The 15,099-nt window shown below is 59.7% G+C and overlaps 2 protein-coding genes and 1 long non-coding RNA gene across 4 annotated transcripts in view; 2 read left to right on the top strand and 1 right to left on the bottom strand.

Moving 5' to 3' along the window:
* The window catches only part of EXOC3L1 (exocyst complex component 3 like 1), a 30,325-nt gene extending 29,014 nt beyond the window's left edge, over positions 1 to 1,311 (top strand). Inside the window, exon 16 of the mRNA XM_077830769.1 lies at positions 560 to 1,311. Within this exon, the coding sequence (XP_077686895.1) occupies positions 560 to 696 (137 nt within the window). The 3' untranslated portion in view covers positions 697 to 1,311. The remainder of the gene's footprint in view (positions 1 to 559) is intronic.
* Positions 1,180 to 15,099, top strand: CTRL (chymotrypsin like). 2 transcript variants are annotated; one of them, XM_077830772.1, is made up of 9 exons: positions 1,180 to 1,318; positions 2,784 to 3,395; positions 10,070 to 10,173; positions 11,366 to 11,445; positions 12,191 to 12,272; positions 12,868 to 13,048; positions 13,464 to 13,492; positions 13,529 to 13,597; positions 14,785 to 15,099. In XM_077830772.1, exons 2-9 carry the CDS (start codon positions 3,263 to 3,265, stop codon positions 14,944 to 14,946), a joined length of 840 nt encoding a protein of 279 aa, XP_077686898.1. In that variant the 5' UTR covers positions 1,180 to 1,318; positions 2,784 to 3,262; the 3' UTR covers positions 14,947 to 15,099. The 2 variants fall into 2 exon arrangements, with proteins under 2 accessions (XP_077686898.1, XP_077686897.1); XM_077830771.1 differs by having other exon boundaries at positions 13,464 to 13,597.
* LOC144272619 (uncharacterized) lies at positions 2,085 to 14,926 on the bottom strand. Its single transcript, XR_013347601.1, has 3 exons — positions 14,812 to 14,926; positions 12,204 to 12,302; positions 2,085 to 2,145 (listed from the first exon to the last, which is right to left on the bottom strand). It is a non-coding gene; the product is annotated as an uncharacterized LOC144272619 (long non-coding RNA).

The following is a 15,099-nucleotide window of genomic DNA, read 5'->3' as shown; positions in this document are numbered from 1 at the left end:
CAGCCCTGCTATGCAGGGAGGAGACGGGAGGCTTCCGCACCCAGTTCCCACTGGCTGACACCTTGGCACCTGCTTTGCTGGCCCAGGGAGCCCTCAGCCCACTGAGCCCCCGGCACCCTAACCGTGGGTGGGCTAAACCACCAGATTCAGCTCTGCCCATTCGGGTCTCAAGGCCTCTGCTCTGTGCTGCTTCCCAGCTGCCCCCTCTGCTCAGCCCTCCCAGCGTATGTGCAGCCCAGAGCCTGCGGAGGGGACAGGCCAGCCAAGGCTGGTAGCGTCACATGGTGGGATCACGGCGGTGGTGAGCAGAAAGGGAATTTCCCCAGGATTCCTTCCCCAGGTCCAGCCACAAGCACTTCCTCCCCGCCCCTCCCCACTCCCATGCCCTTCGCGTGCCCAAGGCAGGATGTTACCACGTGGTGCCAGAGGCCAGCTGAGAGCACGGCCTGACAGGTTCTGACTGGGCTGGGCAGAATTCAGCTAGTGGTTCATCATTTTGATGGAGAACATTGATGTTTAAGCATTTTTTTATTTTGATCTATTTAAATGTTCACAGCAGAATCCATGGAGGGTCAGATAATGGAGGCATCAGACAATAATTATTTAGCGACAGAGGACGTTCAGATTCCCCAAGTTAAAGCTTTAATGCCGTTTAACATGAACTGCCAACATCCCATGTCAGAATATACACAGTAAAGACCCTTTGATCAAACTCAAAGAAGAACTTCAGCCGCGTTGTTCTTCCTTTGCCAGTCGGTACAGTTTGATGATTATTGAGGGAAATGTTTTTCATTGGGGGGAGGGGTGCAGTGAAATCAATGTGTACTGACATTTCCCAGTACTTATCGATTCCTTCCCGGCCTAGTTATAACACAGACAAATCCAAACTCTCTTGCGACTAGAGTTGCCAACTTTGTGCTATATAAATCACACACTCCAGCCGGAGTGCCGGAACCTCCCCTGCCCCGCCTCTGCCCCTCCTCTTTCCCCCCAAGGCCCCACCTCCCATTCACTCCTCTTCCCCCGTCCTATTCCCTGCCCGGGATCATAGGAATTGCAGTAATCAGAGCCAAGTGCAGAGTTTGGATGATCCATCCTGAAATAGGCAGTGTCCAGAATGTCATTCTGTTACATGCCACAGTCAGGGTAGGTGTCTCTCAGCAATGCAGCAGGGCGGAGAAAAGGAAAGAGCCACATTACATGGAGTAAAAGGAGGAAGTTCTCCCCGATGGACATGCTGGGTTTTCGTAGGGCACTGAAATACCATTGCCAGGAGGCAGCTTTGTAAACACGAGCGATGCTCACTGGACTCCTACAGGTTTGTCAACATGTTACATTTGTTGTGGGCCAGCTTGAGATGCTTTGCATTAAAATGCCGGGTAGCGACGAACAAACAAAAGGCTTTGTTGCAAATCACCCAGCGTGTTAAGGTGTGTTCTCAAACCCATGTTGGACGGGGGTCCACTGAGCTCACCTGTAGCAAAGCAAGTGTGCATCCGTCCGCAGCGAGCGGTGCTCTGCCAGAGCACACTGCTTTGCTGGCTACCTGGCTTCTGCCTGTGCGCCTCTTTCGCTCGAGGGGCCTCCCCTATGAGAGAAGGCTGGCTCTATGCCAGGCAGCAGGAGCCAAGGGCCAGGAAGGGCTGAAGGAAGGGGAGCAGCAGAGGGCCTTACCCACTGTTGTCTCCTTGCCACAGACCTAGGCTCTGAGGGACAGTGGAAGGGCCGGGGGCTTGAGGACAGCTCCCCTAGCAAGGATGCTCCCAGCAGAGGCTGTCATGGTGCCTGGCCTGGGTCACAGGTGAGAGGGCCAATCTCAGGTCAGACTGTCGAGAAACTGGGGAGACGCCTTCCCGGGTGGCATGTTCTGTGATTAGATGTAACCAAACCAGCAACAAATGTGCATTCATGGATCATGAGACTAGCTTACCATGGAGCCACAGCTAGTTCCCGGAGACACTCCAGCCTATATCGCCACCCAGACAAACTGGACTTCTGCCATGAAAGCCCCAAATCCCCACCCATTAGGTTCTTCCAGCCCCAGGGAGCTAGTCACTTACCCCAGGTCAATGGATGCTCAGAATCGCACGCCGAAGACAAGGCTGACAGCCAATTTCTTTGGGGAACTAGCTAAAGATTTGTTAGCTAAGAAAAAGAAAGGAACGTTAGTCAAAGGTTAAATCAGGTAAAACACATTACCGTATTACAAATTCAAGTTTGTAAGTCCAAAATGATACCAGGGGTTGGAAATCTGCTAGTTTTCTGTACGTCTCCCTGGGTGGCCCAAAGAGTTTTGGGGGATCTCAATCTTTTTGTTCAAAATCTCCCCTGTCAGAATTCACCATTCCAGCGATGGGTTAGGAGAGAGAGAGAGACCTTTGGTCTCCCTTTTTATATCTTGACCCTTTTGGCTGGAAAAATCTTGGTTGTGTCGTGGGCTCAGACAGTTCCAGGGTGTCTGTGCTTTGCCCTCAGGCCTTCATATGAATTGCGCAACTTCTGCATACATCCCGTTCGGGGTGTCTCTGGGAGTGACACGCAGAGGTTCTTGTTTACAGTTCCTTTGTTACTCCTGAAGAGAGACCCTATGGACAGTTCTCAGATCCACAGCATGTTTGAGTTCCAGACATACCGTTTTATAACTCCACCCACAATGTCAATACGCATGTTATAACAAGATACTAATACTCAGCAGATTATAACTTTTCCAGTGATGCTTCACAAGCCATACTTTGTACAAGAAGTATCACAATTTTCTAAAAGTGGTAACTGTATTATTGTAGATGGTCAGTGCACCTGAGACAGGATGGAAGAAGCCAGCTAAGGAGCCTGGCTGTGATGGAGGACGCTGGGGTATGGCAAGAACAAGACCTATAGGCATTGGGCTGACAGGGACTATGGTCTGGGACTTTTGTTAAACTGGCCCCAGGATGGGTATTGTTGAAGTCAAAGCCTAAAATGGAGTCCTTTGGGTTACCCAAGAGGAAACTGAGGGAAGGGGCCACTTATTACAGTGCCCATCCATCCATCAGTATCTTGGCACAGGGACACAAGAGGGTATCATCTCTAGTGCTCAGGAAGGACGCAGCTGCGACACTCCAGGGAGATCTGGCTGGCCAGCAGACACGCCAAGTATAATTTGACTGCACAGAACGGTACCTCCGTCTGCTCCCGACTATGAGGAGCGTGACCGAATCTTTGGTGAACATGCCATCACTGCCCCTGTTTGTTATGGACACCCCAACTTAACTGCGAGTCCTGGATGTGGGTGACCCAGAGCCTGGGGAACACTGAGCCAGATAGAGCCACAGTGGCCCCAGACCACCTCCTTCCAGAGCTGGAGGATGAGCCTGAACCTCCGGAGATGACCCAACCTAGGGCTGATCCGAATGCCGGTAAGTATTGAAATGATGCATTGAACTACACCGGGTGGGGGTTATACGTGCCTGGGTACTGTACAGACACCATCATGTTGGTCTAACTGTTCTCCGTCTCGTGGCTTTTACCCCCTCCCCTGGTGCTCAAAGGCCACGTCGGCCTCTCCAGTCCTCTTCATGGTCACATGGAACCAGAGCCAGCCCGTAACCTCGCTACGTCCTGCCCCACACACCCTGAGCCGGCTCCACCTGGCCGGCTCCCCACCCTCCACAAGACAGCGACATCGCGCAGCTTAACATGGAAGAAGAGGGTTTTAGGCACACGCACTTTTCTTGTAAATTACCTTCGCCCCTCCTCCTTAGTCTTAATTTTTCACTAAACTGGCCTGGTAAGGCCGAGGCGAGAAAGCCAGAGCGAGAGGCCCCCCTGGGCTAGCAAGAGGTAGCCCATGTTCTGGAGCACACGGCCTGCTGCTCCGCTTGCACAGCAGTGTGGTTGGTCAATCTTTTTTGTTTTAGTGTTAACAAAGTTCATCTTGGTGTATGACTCCGTACTAGTCACAACAGACACGTGAATCACATCTGTGGGTCTTGGACCCTCCCTTCTATGGGGAAGCGTCACTGACTTACCATCCCCACTGACACAATAACTGCATCAAAACAAGCGCAGGTCTGTCGGTGTGTGGGTGGGGTCATGTGGGTGTGCAAGCGGGGGTGCATCTGTCTCTCTGCCAACCCGTGGGGCCAGATGGATTGGGCGAGGTGATTTTGGCCCCTGCAGCAAAAGCTGTCACCTCACCTCTGCCCATCTCCTGCCCAGCAGCTGCTCCTGTCCTCCAGCCTCCAAATTAGTCCTATCCCACCAGTTCCCACATCAACTCTGACCCCCTGACCCATCTCTGCTCCCCCTGGGGCTCTTCACCCCTTCTCCCAGGCTTGAGGGGGCTGCAGCAGAGCCCCCTGACCCTATTCCCAAGCCAGGTGTTGCAAGAAGGAGAAGGGGAAGAAGCGTCGTCCCATCCCCAGGGCTCACAGGGAGAGAAGGGGCAGAGCTACCCTTAGCTGCCGGGCTCGTTAGCTCCCCCGCCCCCATGAGAACAGTGTGGGCTCCTGACGGGTGGGGAGAGAACGCTGCCTGTCTCCTGCAGCAGCCCTGATTTAATTGGGGATGGGTCCTGCTTTTGAGCAGGGGGGTGGACTAGATGACCTCCTGAGGTCCCTTCCAACCCTGATATTCTATGATTGGCTGCTCTACCCCAGGAGGCGGGATGGTGGGGCGGAATGAAATCCCATCACTGCCAGGCATTGGGAGACCCGGGCACGCAGCGCCATAAAGCTGTTTACAGCTCATCTCCCGGCCCCGCAGCGATCCCAGGCTGCTCCGGGGTCACTCCCTTGGTTTCTAAAGCCAAAGGGTTAAATGTCTAGGTACCAAACCTGTGTGTAGATCAGCCCCAAATCTCTGGGGGGAAATGGAGCACATGAAGGCCCCTGCATCCCTCTGTCTGCTGGGGAAGTGGAAGCCAGGGCTGCACAGCTCGCAGCAAATGGGATTGCAGAGCAATTGGGGTGAAAACCCGCTTGCTGCACTGGAGATTAACAGGTCATTTGTCAGTGATTCCAAGGCAAGCAGGGACCATTGTGATCATCTAGTCTGACCTCCTGCATAGCACAGGCCAGAGAACTTCCCCCAAATAATTCCTGGAGCAGAGCTTTGAAAAAAACAGCCAGGCCTGATGTTAAAATTGTCAGACTGGAGAATCCAACACTTGGTAAATTGTTCCAATGGTTAAGTACTTTCACTGTTACTAATTCACACATTATTTCCAGTCTGAATTTGTCTGGCTTCAGCTTCCAGCCATTGGATCGTGATAGACCTTTCTCTGTTGGACTGAAGACCCATTATTAAACATTGTTCCCCATATAGGTACCTATTAAACACACACACCAGAAGCAGGAGCAGCGAAAGCTCCCTAAAAGCGGGGGGGGCCACCTGTGCCCAAACTGTGGCTCCCCGTGCTGCCCCCAAGACCCTGCCCCTGCCCTTCTTCTCCCTGAGCCCCTGCCCTTACACTGCCCCTTCCCCTGAGGCTCCACCCCGCCTCTTCCCCACAAGACCCCACCCCCACTTGCTTTGCTCTGCCCCTCTCCCCTGTTGCTCGCCCTTACGGCTGGTAAAAAATAAAAGTGATGGGGCCATGGACCCCGGGCACCCCCTGTTCTGGTGCCCCGATCACAAGTTAGTCTCATCCAATACTTGTGCATAGGTACTGTCAGTGAAGGGGCATGCTGGAGGTAGCTCTTGCTGTGTTTGTTGAAACACTGGAGATGAACCTAGAAGCCGAGGAGCTCTGAAAAGAAAGCCATCTGGCTAATTCCAAACTACCCCCACTGAGCCTGACTTACCCGCTCTGATCTTTTCCCTTTCAGTGCTTTAGGGCACTGTCCTGGGCATGTTAGAACAAATCCTACATCCTGCCAGTAAAAGCACTGGCATCTAGTGACTGCAGGGCGGACAGCAGTAGCTTTCAATTGGGAAAGGTTAGAAAACTTCTCAAAAATACAATGAGCTCCCCAAAGGTGACAGATCCATTGGGCAGATAAGGGTCTGAGAGCATTAGACCAACTCCTTTTTGGGGGAAAGGGGGGCAGGAGTTCGCAGCCTGGAGGAGGAAGAAGCCACCGGATCCAGGGACTAGCAATGTACTCCCCCGACCCAGGAAAGTTCAGCTAAGTAGCAGCCTGGGGTAGTGCAAGCCCAAGGCTTTGGCCCAGAGAGGCATGGCAGGAGCGTCCACCAGGTGCAGAACGGGGTGCGTGAGTGAGGCAGAGGAGCCTCAGCCAAGGGCTGTGGACATCAAAGAAGCTCAGAGGAGGAGCTGTGTGACTCTTGTGTGTGTGGACACAGACACAGAGAGAGAGAGAGCGCTGTGTGCCTGTCGTAAAAATACCAGTGAGCCAGCTGGAGCCCAGCTCAGGGGCTCACTCGTTGGCCATGGTGGGCAGCCCTCAGCCCTTTATAGACAACTGATAAATCCACTGGCAAACTTTGCAGCGCATGAGCAGCCAGCTGGCGGGCGGGTGGCAGGGGCTGGGGGAGACAAGGTGCGTGCACAAGAGTGGCTGGGCTGGGGGAGGGCCTTGGGGAGGGGGCCGGCTGGCTCGGCAGGCAGGCGAGGGTGGGCTGGGGGCGAGAGGAATGCCTGCATGAGTGGCTGGCCGGCTGGCTCACGGCCGGTGGGTGGGTGGGGAGTCTGCGGGGAGGAGGTGCAGAGGCGTGAGCAGTAGGTGGAGGGGGTCTCGGGAAGGGGGGGTAACAGGCACGAGTCGTGGGCAAGGGGGCCAAGCGGGCTGGGGGTGGAATGTGGACAGGCTTCCAGGGGAGGAGGCTGAGCGGGGTGTGGGCCTTTGGGGTCTATACTTAGATTTCATGGTTCTATGCTGAGATTTCACCAATAAAGTATCACGTATGAATGTCTCAGACACTGCAACAGCCTTAACTCAAGCACTCTGTCTGTCTTGCCACCCAGGGGAGCCCACCTTTGTGATAGAGGGTTCCCTACACCAAAGATCACAGCAATATTTATGTCACTTCCAGTCCCTAAGGACTAGTCACTTACCCCAGGACAATTGCACCTTAGATCTCACACCAAAGACAATGCTTGTAGCCAATCCTATAACAAACCATCTACAGAGTTCTTAACTAGGGGAAGGAAATGAGAGAGTTCTTTACAAAGTTAAAGCAGGTAAATACACACACAAATGAGTTACAGTCTTAACTGGCAAAGGGTAACAGAAGCTTCTATAATAAGCAAGCTGTATATGTCTCTTCGGCTAACCCAGGCTAAACACTGGGGATCTCCTGCTTATGCCTAGAAACCCTGGTCACCAGAGTCCAAGCAGCATCGAGATACAGTTTCCCCGTGTCAGGGAATAATTCATTTGCACATCTCCTCTGTATGAGGCGAGAGCAATCAACAAAGTCATTGGCCGCTGTTGTTCCACAATAGTTAGTCTGTGTCGCTGGGCCGGGCAGGAGATAAGACCTTTTGTTGGAAGCCAGAATTTCGATCTCATTCACGTCTCTCTCCTGACCGGTGACTCCCAGGTCTGGCAGCTCCCAGGGCAAATGCTCAGCGAGTACCTCACAGAGTGGGCTACAGCGGTTACGTGAAATTAATGCAGACAGCAACTCACAAGCGCTCGATTTGCCCGCGTAGCCCAGGGTCGGTGGCCCTGCTCAGTGGCTACACCCAGCTCCCAGCATCTCCTTTCACTTCCACCACGGCCAAGCCGGAGAGGCGCAGCGGCTGGGCGCTGCACCAGGGACCCTGCGCTCAGCCAGGCTCCAGCTGCAGTGCCTTGGGGGCACCGTCGCAGCGCCCACAGATGGGCATCGCTTACCAGAGGCGCTTGCCAGGAGGGCCAGGCAGAGAGCTGCATGCAGGAAAGCCATGCTGGGTCAGTGCTCACAGCTGTGCCAGGCTGCCCAGAGCCAGGCACTTTATACCCTCTGGGCGCCCTGGGACCGCCAGTCACGCACGGAGCAGGGCTAAACCCAATGCGCGTTTTCATACTGTGAATGCTATTGACACACAAGTGATCTGGAGTAATCCCTGCCTGGATTTGACAGTAGCCAAGTGAGGCATGGGCAGAGGCGGATTAGGGGTTTGTGGGGCCCTGGGCCAGAGCAAGTGGGGCCCGCCCCTCACTCCTTCCACCTGCCCCCATGCTCCCCAGCAGGAGCGCCAGATGGGTGGGTGAGTCAGTCAGGGCGCGGGGGGGTGCCTATTTTTCCAGGGGCCCCACAATGGGCCAGGACCCCTGGGCATGGGTCCCACTGGCCCAGTGGCTAATCCGCCACCGGGCATGGGGACTTTGGCATAAGCTGGTGCCTGCTTTGCCAGCGACACACCAGATCCCTGAGCACTCAAGCCCAGCAGAGCTGGCTCGGCCTTGAGAGTTCGCAGTCCCTGGGAAGAAGGTGCCACCGACACCTGCTCCAGCTGGCCGGCGTGAGACCTCCCACAGGTGCACTGGACACGAGCCAGGGAAAACCAGCCCAACGCCAAGCTCTGCTCTGAGCTGTCCTCTGCCAGAGACACTCTGCGCCTGCCGGGGCCACCCCGGGCGTTGGGGCGCGTCTGAGTGAGCAGAGCTGTAACTGTCATGGTGGAGGAGATCTGTGCTCATGCCAGGACGACGTGCCGGGCCCAGTCAGGGCAGGGGCTGGCCAGGCTCCCCCATGCAGCTCGGCCAGGCATGAGCCCTGCCCCAACACCCACAGCTCTGCAGCTGTCCCTCGGTCCCAGCCCCATGCTAGTCCAGCCCTGGGCGCCCTCCCGTCTCTGCCAATGCCTCTCAGACCCACCCTGCCTGCCCCATGCTAGTCCAGCCCTGGGCTGACCTGATGAGACTCTGCCAGTCATACCCCATGTGCCAAACTGAGGGCTAGGCTGAGACTCCACCAACTCATTTCCCATGTGTCCCAACCCCCAAGTGAGGTGCTGGGTGGCAGGAGGGGGTGGGGCTGGGAAGGGGCAGCCTGCCACCAGCTGTGCACTCTCTTACCTGGATGCACACCCCCAGCCAGCCGACGCTTGCTCCTAGCAGCGCACACAGGGCAGCGGGGGCAAGGAGATGCTATATTTGGCCTGTCACTGTCAGCTCAAGGCCTGGGCAGAGCAGGTGGGGCAGAAGCTCAGCCCTGCTCCGTGCGTGACTGGCGGTCCCAGGGCGCCCAGAGGGTATAAAGTGCCTGGCTCTGGGCAGCCTGGCACAGCTGTGAGCGCTGACCCAGCATGGCTTTCCTGCACGCGGCTCTCTGCCTGGCCCTCCTGGCAAGCGCCTCTGGTAAGCGATGCCCATCTGTGGGCGGTGCCCCCAAGGCACTGCAGCTGGAGCCTGGCTGAGCGCGGGGGCAGTCCCTGGTGCAGCACCCAGCCGCTGGGGGTCTCCGGCTTGGCCGGGGTGGAAGCGAAAGGAGATGCTGGGAGCCGGGTGTAGCCACTGAGCAGGGACACCGACCGACCCTGGGCTATGCGGGCAAATGGGCCAGCGAACTGCCAATCTGCCCCTTTGGCCAGTGTGGAGACAGCTCCGTGGGACGCCCGCGGGGCAGTGCTGGGTACGGCTGCCCTGTTAGCGCCAGGGGGCCTGTGGCAGTACCCGGGCAGCGCCTGTTCACACAGACAAGGTACCCTCAGCCTGGCACTGCCTGGGTGCCAGCTGCCCCCCTCCCAGCTGCACTCCGGTCCAAGAGGACACTGCCAGGGGGCTCCCCTGCTCTGCTCAGCCAGCTGCCAAGGGGACCAGCCTTCCCGGTGTGCCAACAATGCCTACTGTGTACTGAGCCCCATGGCTGGGGAGACTGGCGTGGCCGCTCTGACCCAGCCAGGACCCCCACCACCCACGGGCGGCGTGCTCAGACCCCTCAGTGACCGCCAGCCCCACGGGCAGCTCACCCAGCCCCCTCGGTGACTGCCATCCCCCAAGTGACTCACCCAGGTCCCACAGGCAGCTCACCCAGCCCCCTCAGTGACTGCCAGCTCCCAGGTGACTGACCCAGACCCCTTGGTGACCACCAGCCCCCACAGGGAGCTCGCCCCTGCAGATTGGGACTGGCCGGAACCCAGCAGTGGCTGCTGAGCGAGCTCCCTAGACGCTGAGCAGGGCTGGTTTTCCATCGCCAGGCTGTGGGGTCCCCGCAATCCGACCAGTTGTGAGCAACTTGCAGAGAATCGTCAATGGGGAGAACGCGGTGCCCGGCTCCTGGCCTTGGCAAGTGTCCCTGCAGGTAATGCTCGCTCCTCATGTGCCAGGCAAGGCAGGGACAGGGGCCTGGGCACCAGCTCAGAACCCAGCTGCCCCAGTCTGACATGCTGCGCAGCACAGACCTCACCCAGGGCCCTGCTGAGCAGCGCTGGCTCGCAGGGTCTGGGCTGGGTCAGTGCAGGAAGCCCCCAGGCTGGGCTGCCCCATCACTGTTCTAAGGGCATGGGACAGAGGGGAGGGCCTGAGCCCCCCAGCCTGCATGGGGCTGGCGTTGCTGCTTGCTCGAGCCCTGCCTGCCTCCCCCCTGCTGGTATCACGGCCTCCCTCCCCCCACATGTTCCTCTGCATCCCGCTTGTTTGACAAAACTGATCAAGGAATTTCCCACCCTAAATAAGATGGATTCAAAGGGTGGGAAATTCCAGCTGTCAGGGTCCAGCTGTGGGATCAGCACAGGCCAGGGCCCCCCGGGATGTTCAGTGGCCTGGCTAATCCATAAGCCAGTCTATCCACCCTGGAATTAGAGCTAAAAAGTGCTGCCCAGGTGCTTGGAGCAGGAGCAGCCGGTGCTTGGGAATCTCCGATCGTAGCAGGGCCTTTCATGGCCCTGGCCGCGTCTTAGGAAGAAATCCAAAGCAATTTGGCTTGTGCAGACACAAGCCCTGCCCGCAGCACCCAAGCCTGGGAAGCGGCACCCCCAGGGCGATCGCTTGGAAAGCCCTGAGCGTGCGGGGCCCGACTAGCGCACCCATTGCATTGGGCCCTCCAGCTGGGCATGCACGGCTAGGCTGGGACAGCGCCGCTAGGAATGAGGAGTGCTGAGCAGGCATGCGGCCCCGGGCCTGGTGGGGTCCGCGATGGCTGCAGTGGGATCCCCAGGGACCTGCCATGGCCTGTGGGCACCGGGCCGTGATCCCAGGGGCTGCCAGGAAGGACGAATAATGGAGGGAGCTGGGCCCCACGCCCAGGGGCCGGATGCTGCTCCCAGCCTGCAGATCAGGAGGGGAGCAGGGCACAGAGCGCAGAAGGCTCTGGATGGCATTTCGGTTTGTGGTGGTGCCAACGACCCAGAGGCAGAGCCTGCCAATGCCAGGCTAAGTGCCAATCTGCAGTCAGGCAGCTCAGGGCCCCCCGGGCCTGGAGCGCTGGGCACATGCCAGGGTGGGTCCCTCAGCCCATCCCAGGCTCCCTCTCTTCCGTGCCATTCTCATTCCAGACCAGCACCGGCTTCCACTTCTGCGGTGGCTCCCTAATCAACCAGAACTGGGTGGTGACAGCTGCCCACTGCGAAGTCAGGTAAGGAGACGGTGCTGCAGGAAAGGCCAGTCGCTGGAGCCGCTCTGCATTGGCTGGTGCCACGGCTCCGCCTGGGCACAAGGACAGCTCCAGTGAGCGAGACCCCCCAGCTGCCCCGCACCCAGTCCCAGCAGGGCAGCGGGGCACCTTGGGCTAAGCAGAGCAAGCCGGGGGTCTGGGGGAGCTGGGCGCAGAGGTAAGACCAAAGGGCAGGGGTAAGATCATGGCTCTGCTCTCCAGGTGAGCAGAGGGCTCCAGAGCTGGGGCATTGCCTAGGGCCTGGCAAGGGGAGGGGGCGGGAAGCTGAGCCGCTAGCCAGGGGTGAAGTTGTTTTCCTGGGAAGAATGAAGCCAAAGAACCAACCTGCCCTGGGGCTGCCCCAGCCCCAGCCCTTCCTGCCAGTTCCCTACTGCCAACCCAGGGCCTGAGACCCGGACGCTGCTGCTCCATCCGCAGTTAACAAACACCCCTGCGGAGGAGGGGCCGTGAGGTGTGGCCCCCCTGCTCCACCATAGCTGAGCCTCCCTGGTGCCGTCTCCTCTGGCTGGAGTCTGGGCCCCTCTGGGGCTCAGCGGAGGAGACGCTTGTGCCACAGGGCAGCTCCCCCAGGCTGGGGCAGGCAGAGGTGGCCACTGGAGGGCCCAGGGGATCCTGGTGCAAGTGAGGGTTACTAGGGCGAATCCCTGGGGGTGGGCTCAGCTACCCCTGCTCAGGTGCCCAGCCCCACTGGCTCTCTCCCTTGTAGAGCCGGGACTCACTTTGCTGTCCTTGGGGAGTACGACAGGAGCTCCGGAGCTGAGCCAGTCCAGGTCAAGACCATTGCCAAGGTGAGTCGCCACTGAACGCCATCTGGGGTCCTGCAGAGAGGGGGGCAAGATGCTGGGCAGTCCCACAGAGCCCAGGGGCAGGGGGCAGGCACCCCAGCTCTGTGCCTGGGGCTGGGCCCTGGTGGGGGAAGAAAAGGGGCTGGCAGAAGCAAACCCCCTTCCCAGCAGCGCTTGGCAGTGGCATGGCCAGGCATGGGAGCCCGTTCTCCACAGAGCAGGGATGGGTGTAGGGACAAGTCACATTCCTTGCCCAGCTCCGCCCGGGGCTCCCTGGGCCAGGCTCTCTGGGTCTCCTGGAGATGGGCCCGTTACCAGGCGATGGGAGCCCGGGAGGCCCTGGTCTGGAGCGAGCCCTTGGGGAGTGCAGCCCAGTCCTTTGTACTCACCCAGGCCAGTGCCGCGGGAGCCCTGGGAAAGGGCAGTTAGCGAGGCGAGGGGGGGAGCTGCCTGGAGGCCCCGTGCCCAGCTCAGCACTGTCCCTCGGGGCAGGCAGGATCCAGCGAGCGAGTGGGGCGGGACGGCATTGCCCCTGGGGTGACCCTAGCCTCCTCCCCCTCCCCCGGTGCTAAGGGCTGCTTGTCCCTCCCCCATCCAGGTGATCACCCACCCCTACTGGAACGCCAACACCATGAACAACGACATCACGCTGCTGAAGCTCTCCTCCCCCGCCCAGCTGGGCGCCCGCGTGTCCCCTGTCTGCCTGGCCACAGCTGGCGAGTCGCTGTTGGCCAACCCCACGTGCGTCACCACTGGCTGGGGGCGGACCAGCGGCACTGGTACGTACGCACAGCCCCTGGGGGGGTCACTGGGGGTCAGACATGGGGCAGCTTGTGCCTCATGCCCACCCGTATGGGCTTCATGCGGCACCCAGCGCTGGGGCACCTGGCCAATGCCTGGCAATGCAAGCAGCGGGCACCACAGCGCCTGGCCTGGGGCCCAGCAAGGGCTCTGCTGTGGGTCTGCCTGGGGCTGGACGGGTCCTAGGCTGCCAACGCTGCAGCATCCCAGCCACCCGCGCCGCTGCGTGCTCAGTGCCCGCGTGGTCCAGCCGCACCCACCCCAGCCACACGCCAGAGAGCCCAGTGGGGGCAGCCCAGTGCAGGGGGCATCCTGCCAGGGCAGGGCAGCCAGCGGGTGCGTCTGTGTCTGGCTGTCCCCACACTTGGCCCTGATGGGGGGTTTGTTTCCCAGCGAGCGGTGGGGCCGTCCGGCTGCAGCAGGTGGCCCTGCCCCTGGTCACGGTGAGCCAGTGCCAGGAATACTGGGGCAGCCGCATCACCAACTCCATGCTCTGCGCTGGGGGGGCCGGTGCCTCCTCCTGCCAGGTAAAGATCTGTAATGTCACCCATACAAGGGGTGCTGGGCACAGGGCAGGGTGGGCGGGGGAGAGGGAGGGGCACAGGGCAGGGTGAATGGGTGGGGGGAGGGGCACAGGGCATGATGGACATAGGAGAGGGAGAGGGGGAGTTGAACAGGTCAGTCTCAGTAGAGGAGTGGGGAGGGGCCCAGGGCAGGCTGAGGGGGGCAGGGAGAGGCATAGAGCAGGATGGGTGGGGGGAGGGGCACAGGGCATGATGGACATAGGAGAGGGAGAGGGGGAGTTGAACAGGTCAGTCTCAGTAGGGGAGTGGGGAGGGGCCCAGGGCAGGCTGGGGGGGGAGGGGCACAGAGCAGGATGGGTGGGGGGAGGGGCGCAGGGCATGATGGACATAGGAGAGGGAGAGGGGGAGTTGAACAGGTCAGTCTCAGTAGAGGAGTGGGGAGGGGCCCAGGGCAGGCTGGGGGGGCAGGGAGAGGCATAGAGCAGGATGGGTGGGGGGAGGGGCACAGGGCATGATGGACATAGGAGAGGGAGAGGGGGAGTTGAACAGGTCAGTCTCAGTAGAGGAGTGGGGAGGGGCCCAGGGCAGGCTGGGGGGGCAGGGAGAGGCATAGAGCAGGATGGGTGGGGGGAGGGGCGCAGGGCATGATGGACATAGGAGAGGGAGTGGGGGAGTTGAACAGGTCAGTCTCAGTAGAGGAGTGGGGAGGGGCCCAGGGCAGGCTGGGGGGGCAGGGAGAGGCATAGAGCAGGGTGGGTGGGGGGAGGGGCACAGGGCATGATGGACATAGGAGAGGGAGTGGGGGAGTTGAACAGGTCAGTCTCAGTAGAGGAGTGGGGAGGGGCCCAGGGCAGGCTGGGGGGGGAGGGGCACAGAGCAGGATGGGTGGGAGGCACAGGACAGGTGAGGGGAAGAGGCACAGGGCAGGGTGGAGGGGGTGTGGGGAGAGGCACAGAGCAGGATGAGGAAGGGCACAGGGCAGGGTGGATCGGTGGGGGGGAAGGCTGGGCAGAGGAGGCGGGAGGGGCACAGGGCAGGCTGGGTGGGAGAGGGGGAAGGATCTCTCCAGAGCCCCTCGCCTACACTCAGCTAGCGCCCCAGGAAGCCCTCCTCCTGCCAGTGCCCAGGCACGGCCTCTCTCTTGCACCGTGCCCTGGCATGGTGCCACGTCATCCCTGCTCTCTCGCCAGGGGGACTCGGGCGGGCCACTCGTGTACCTGAAAGGGAGGGCCTGGACCCTGATTGGGATCGTCTCCTGGGGAAATAGAAACTGCAACGTCCGGACACCTGCCGTGTACGGCCGAGTCAGCGCCTTCCGCAACTGGATCGACAGCGTCCTGGCCTCCAACTAGCGCCTGGCTGGGCAGAGCAGCCCAGGGCCCTGACACGTTGCTGCAGAGCGGTAGGGAGCGCAGGCAGTGTTGGCCTGGGCCAGCGGGCCGCTGAGAGCCCGGGACTTCCTCCTGCAGGCTCTGTACAAAGGAATAAAGGGTTTGTTCTGTGCA

Source organism: Eretmochelys imbricata, chromosome 12, assembly GCF_965152235.1.
Source record: "Eretmochelys imbricata isolate rEreImb1 chromosome 12, rEreImb1.hap1, whole genome shotgun sequence".
Classification (NCBI taxonomy): domain Eukaryota; kingdom Metazoa; phylum Chordata; order Testudines; family Cheloniidae; genus Eretmochelys; species Eretmochelys imbricata.
This window is presented reverse-complemented; position numbering and strand designations above follow the sequence as displayed.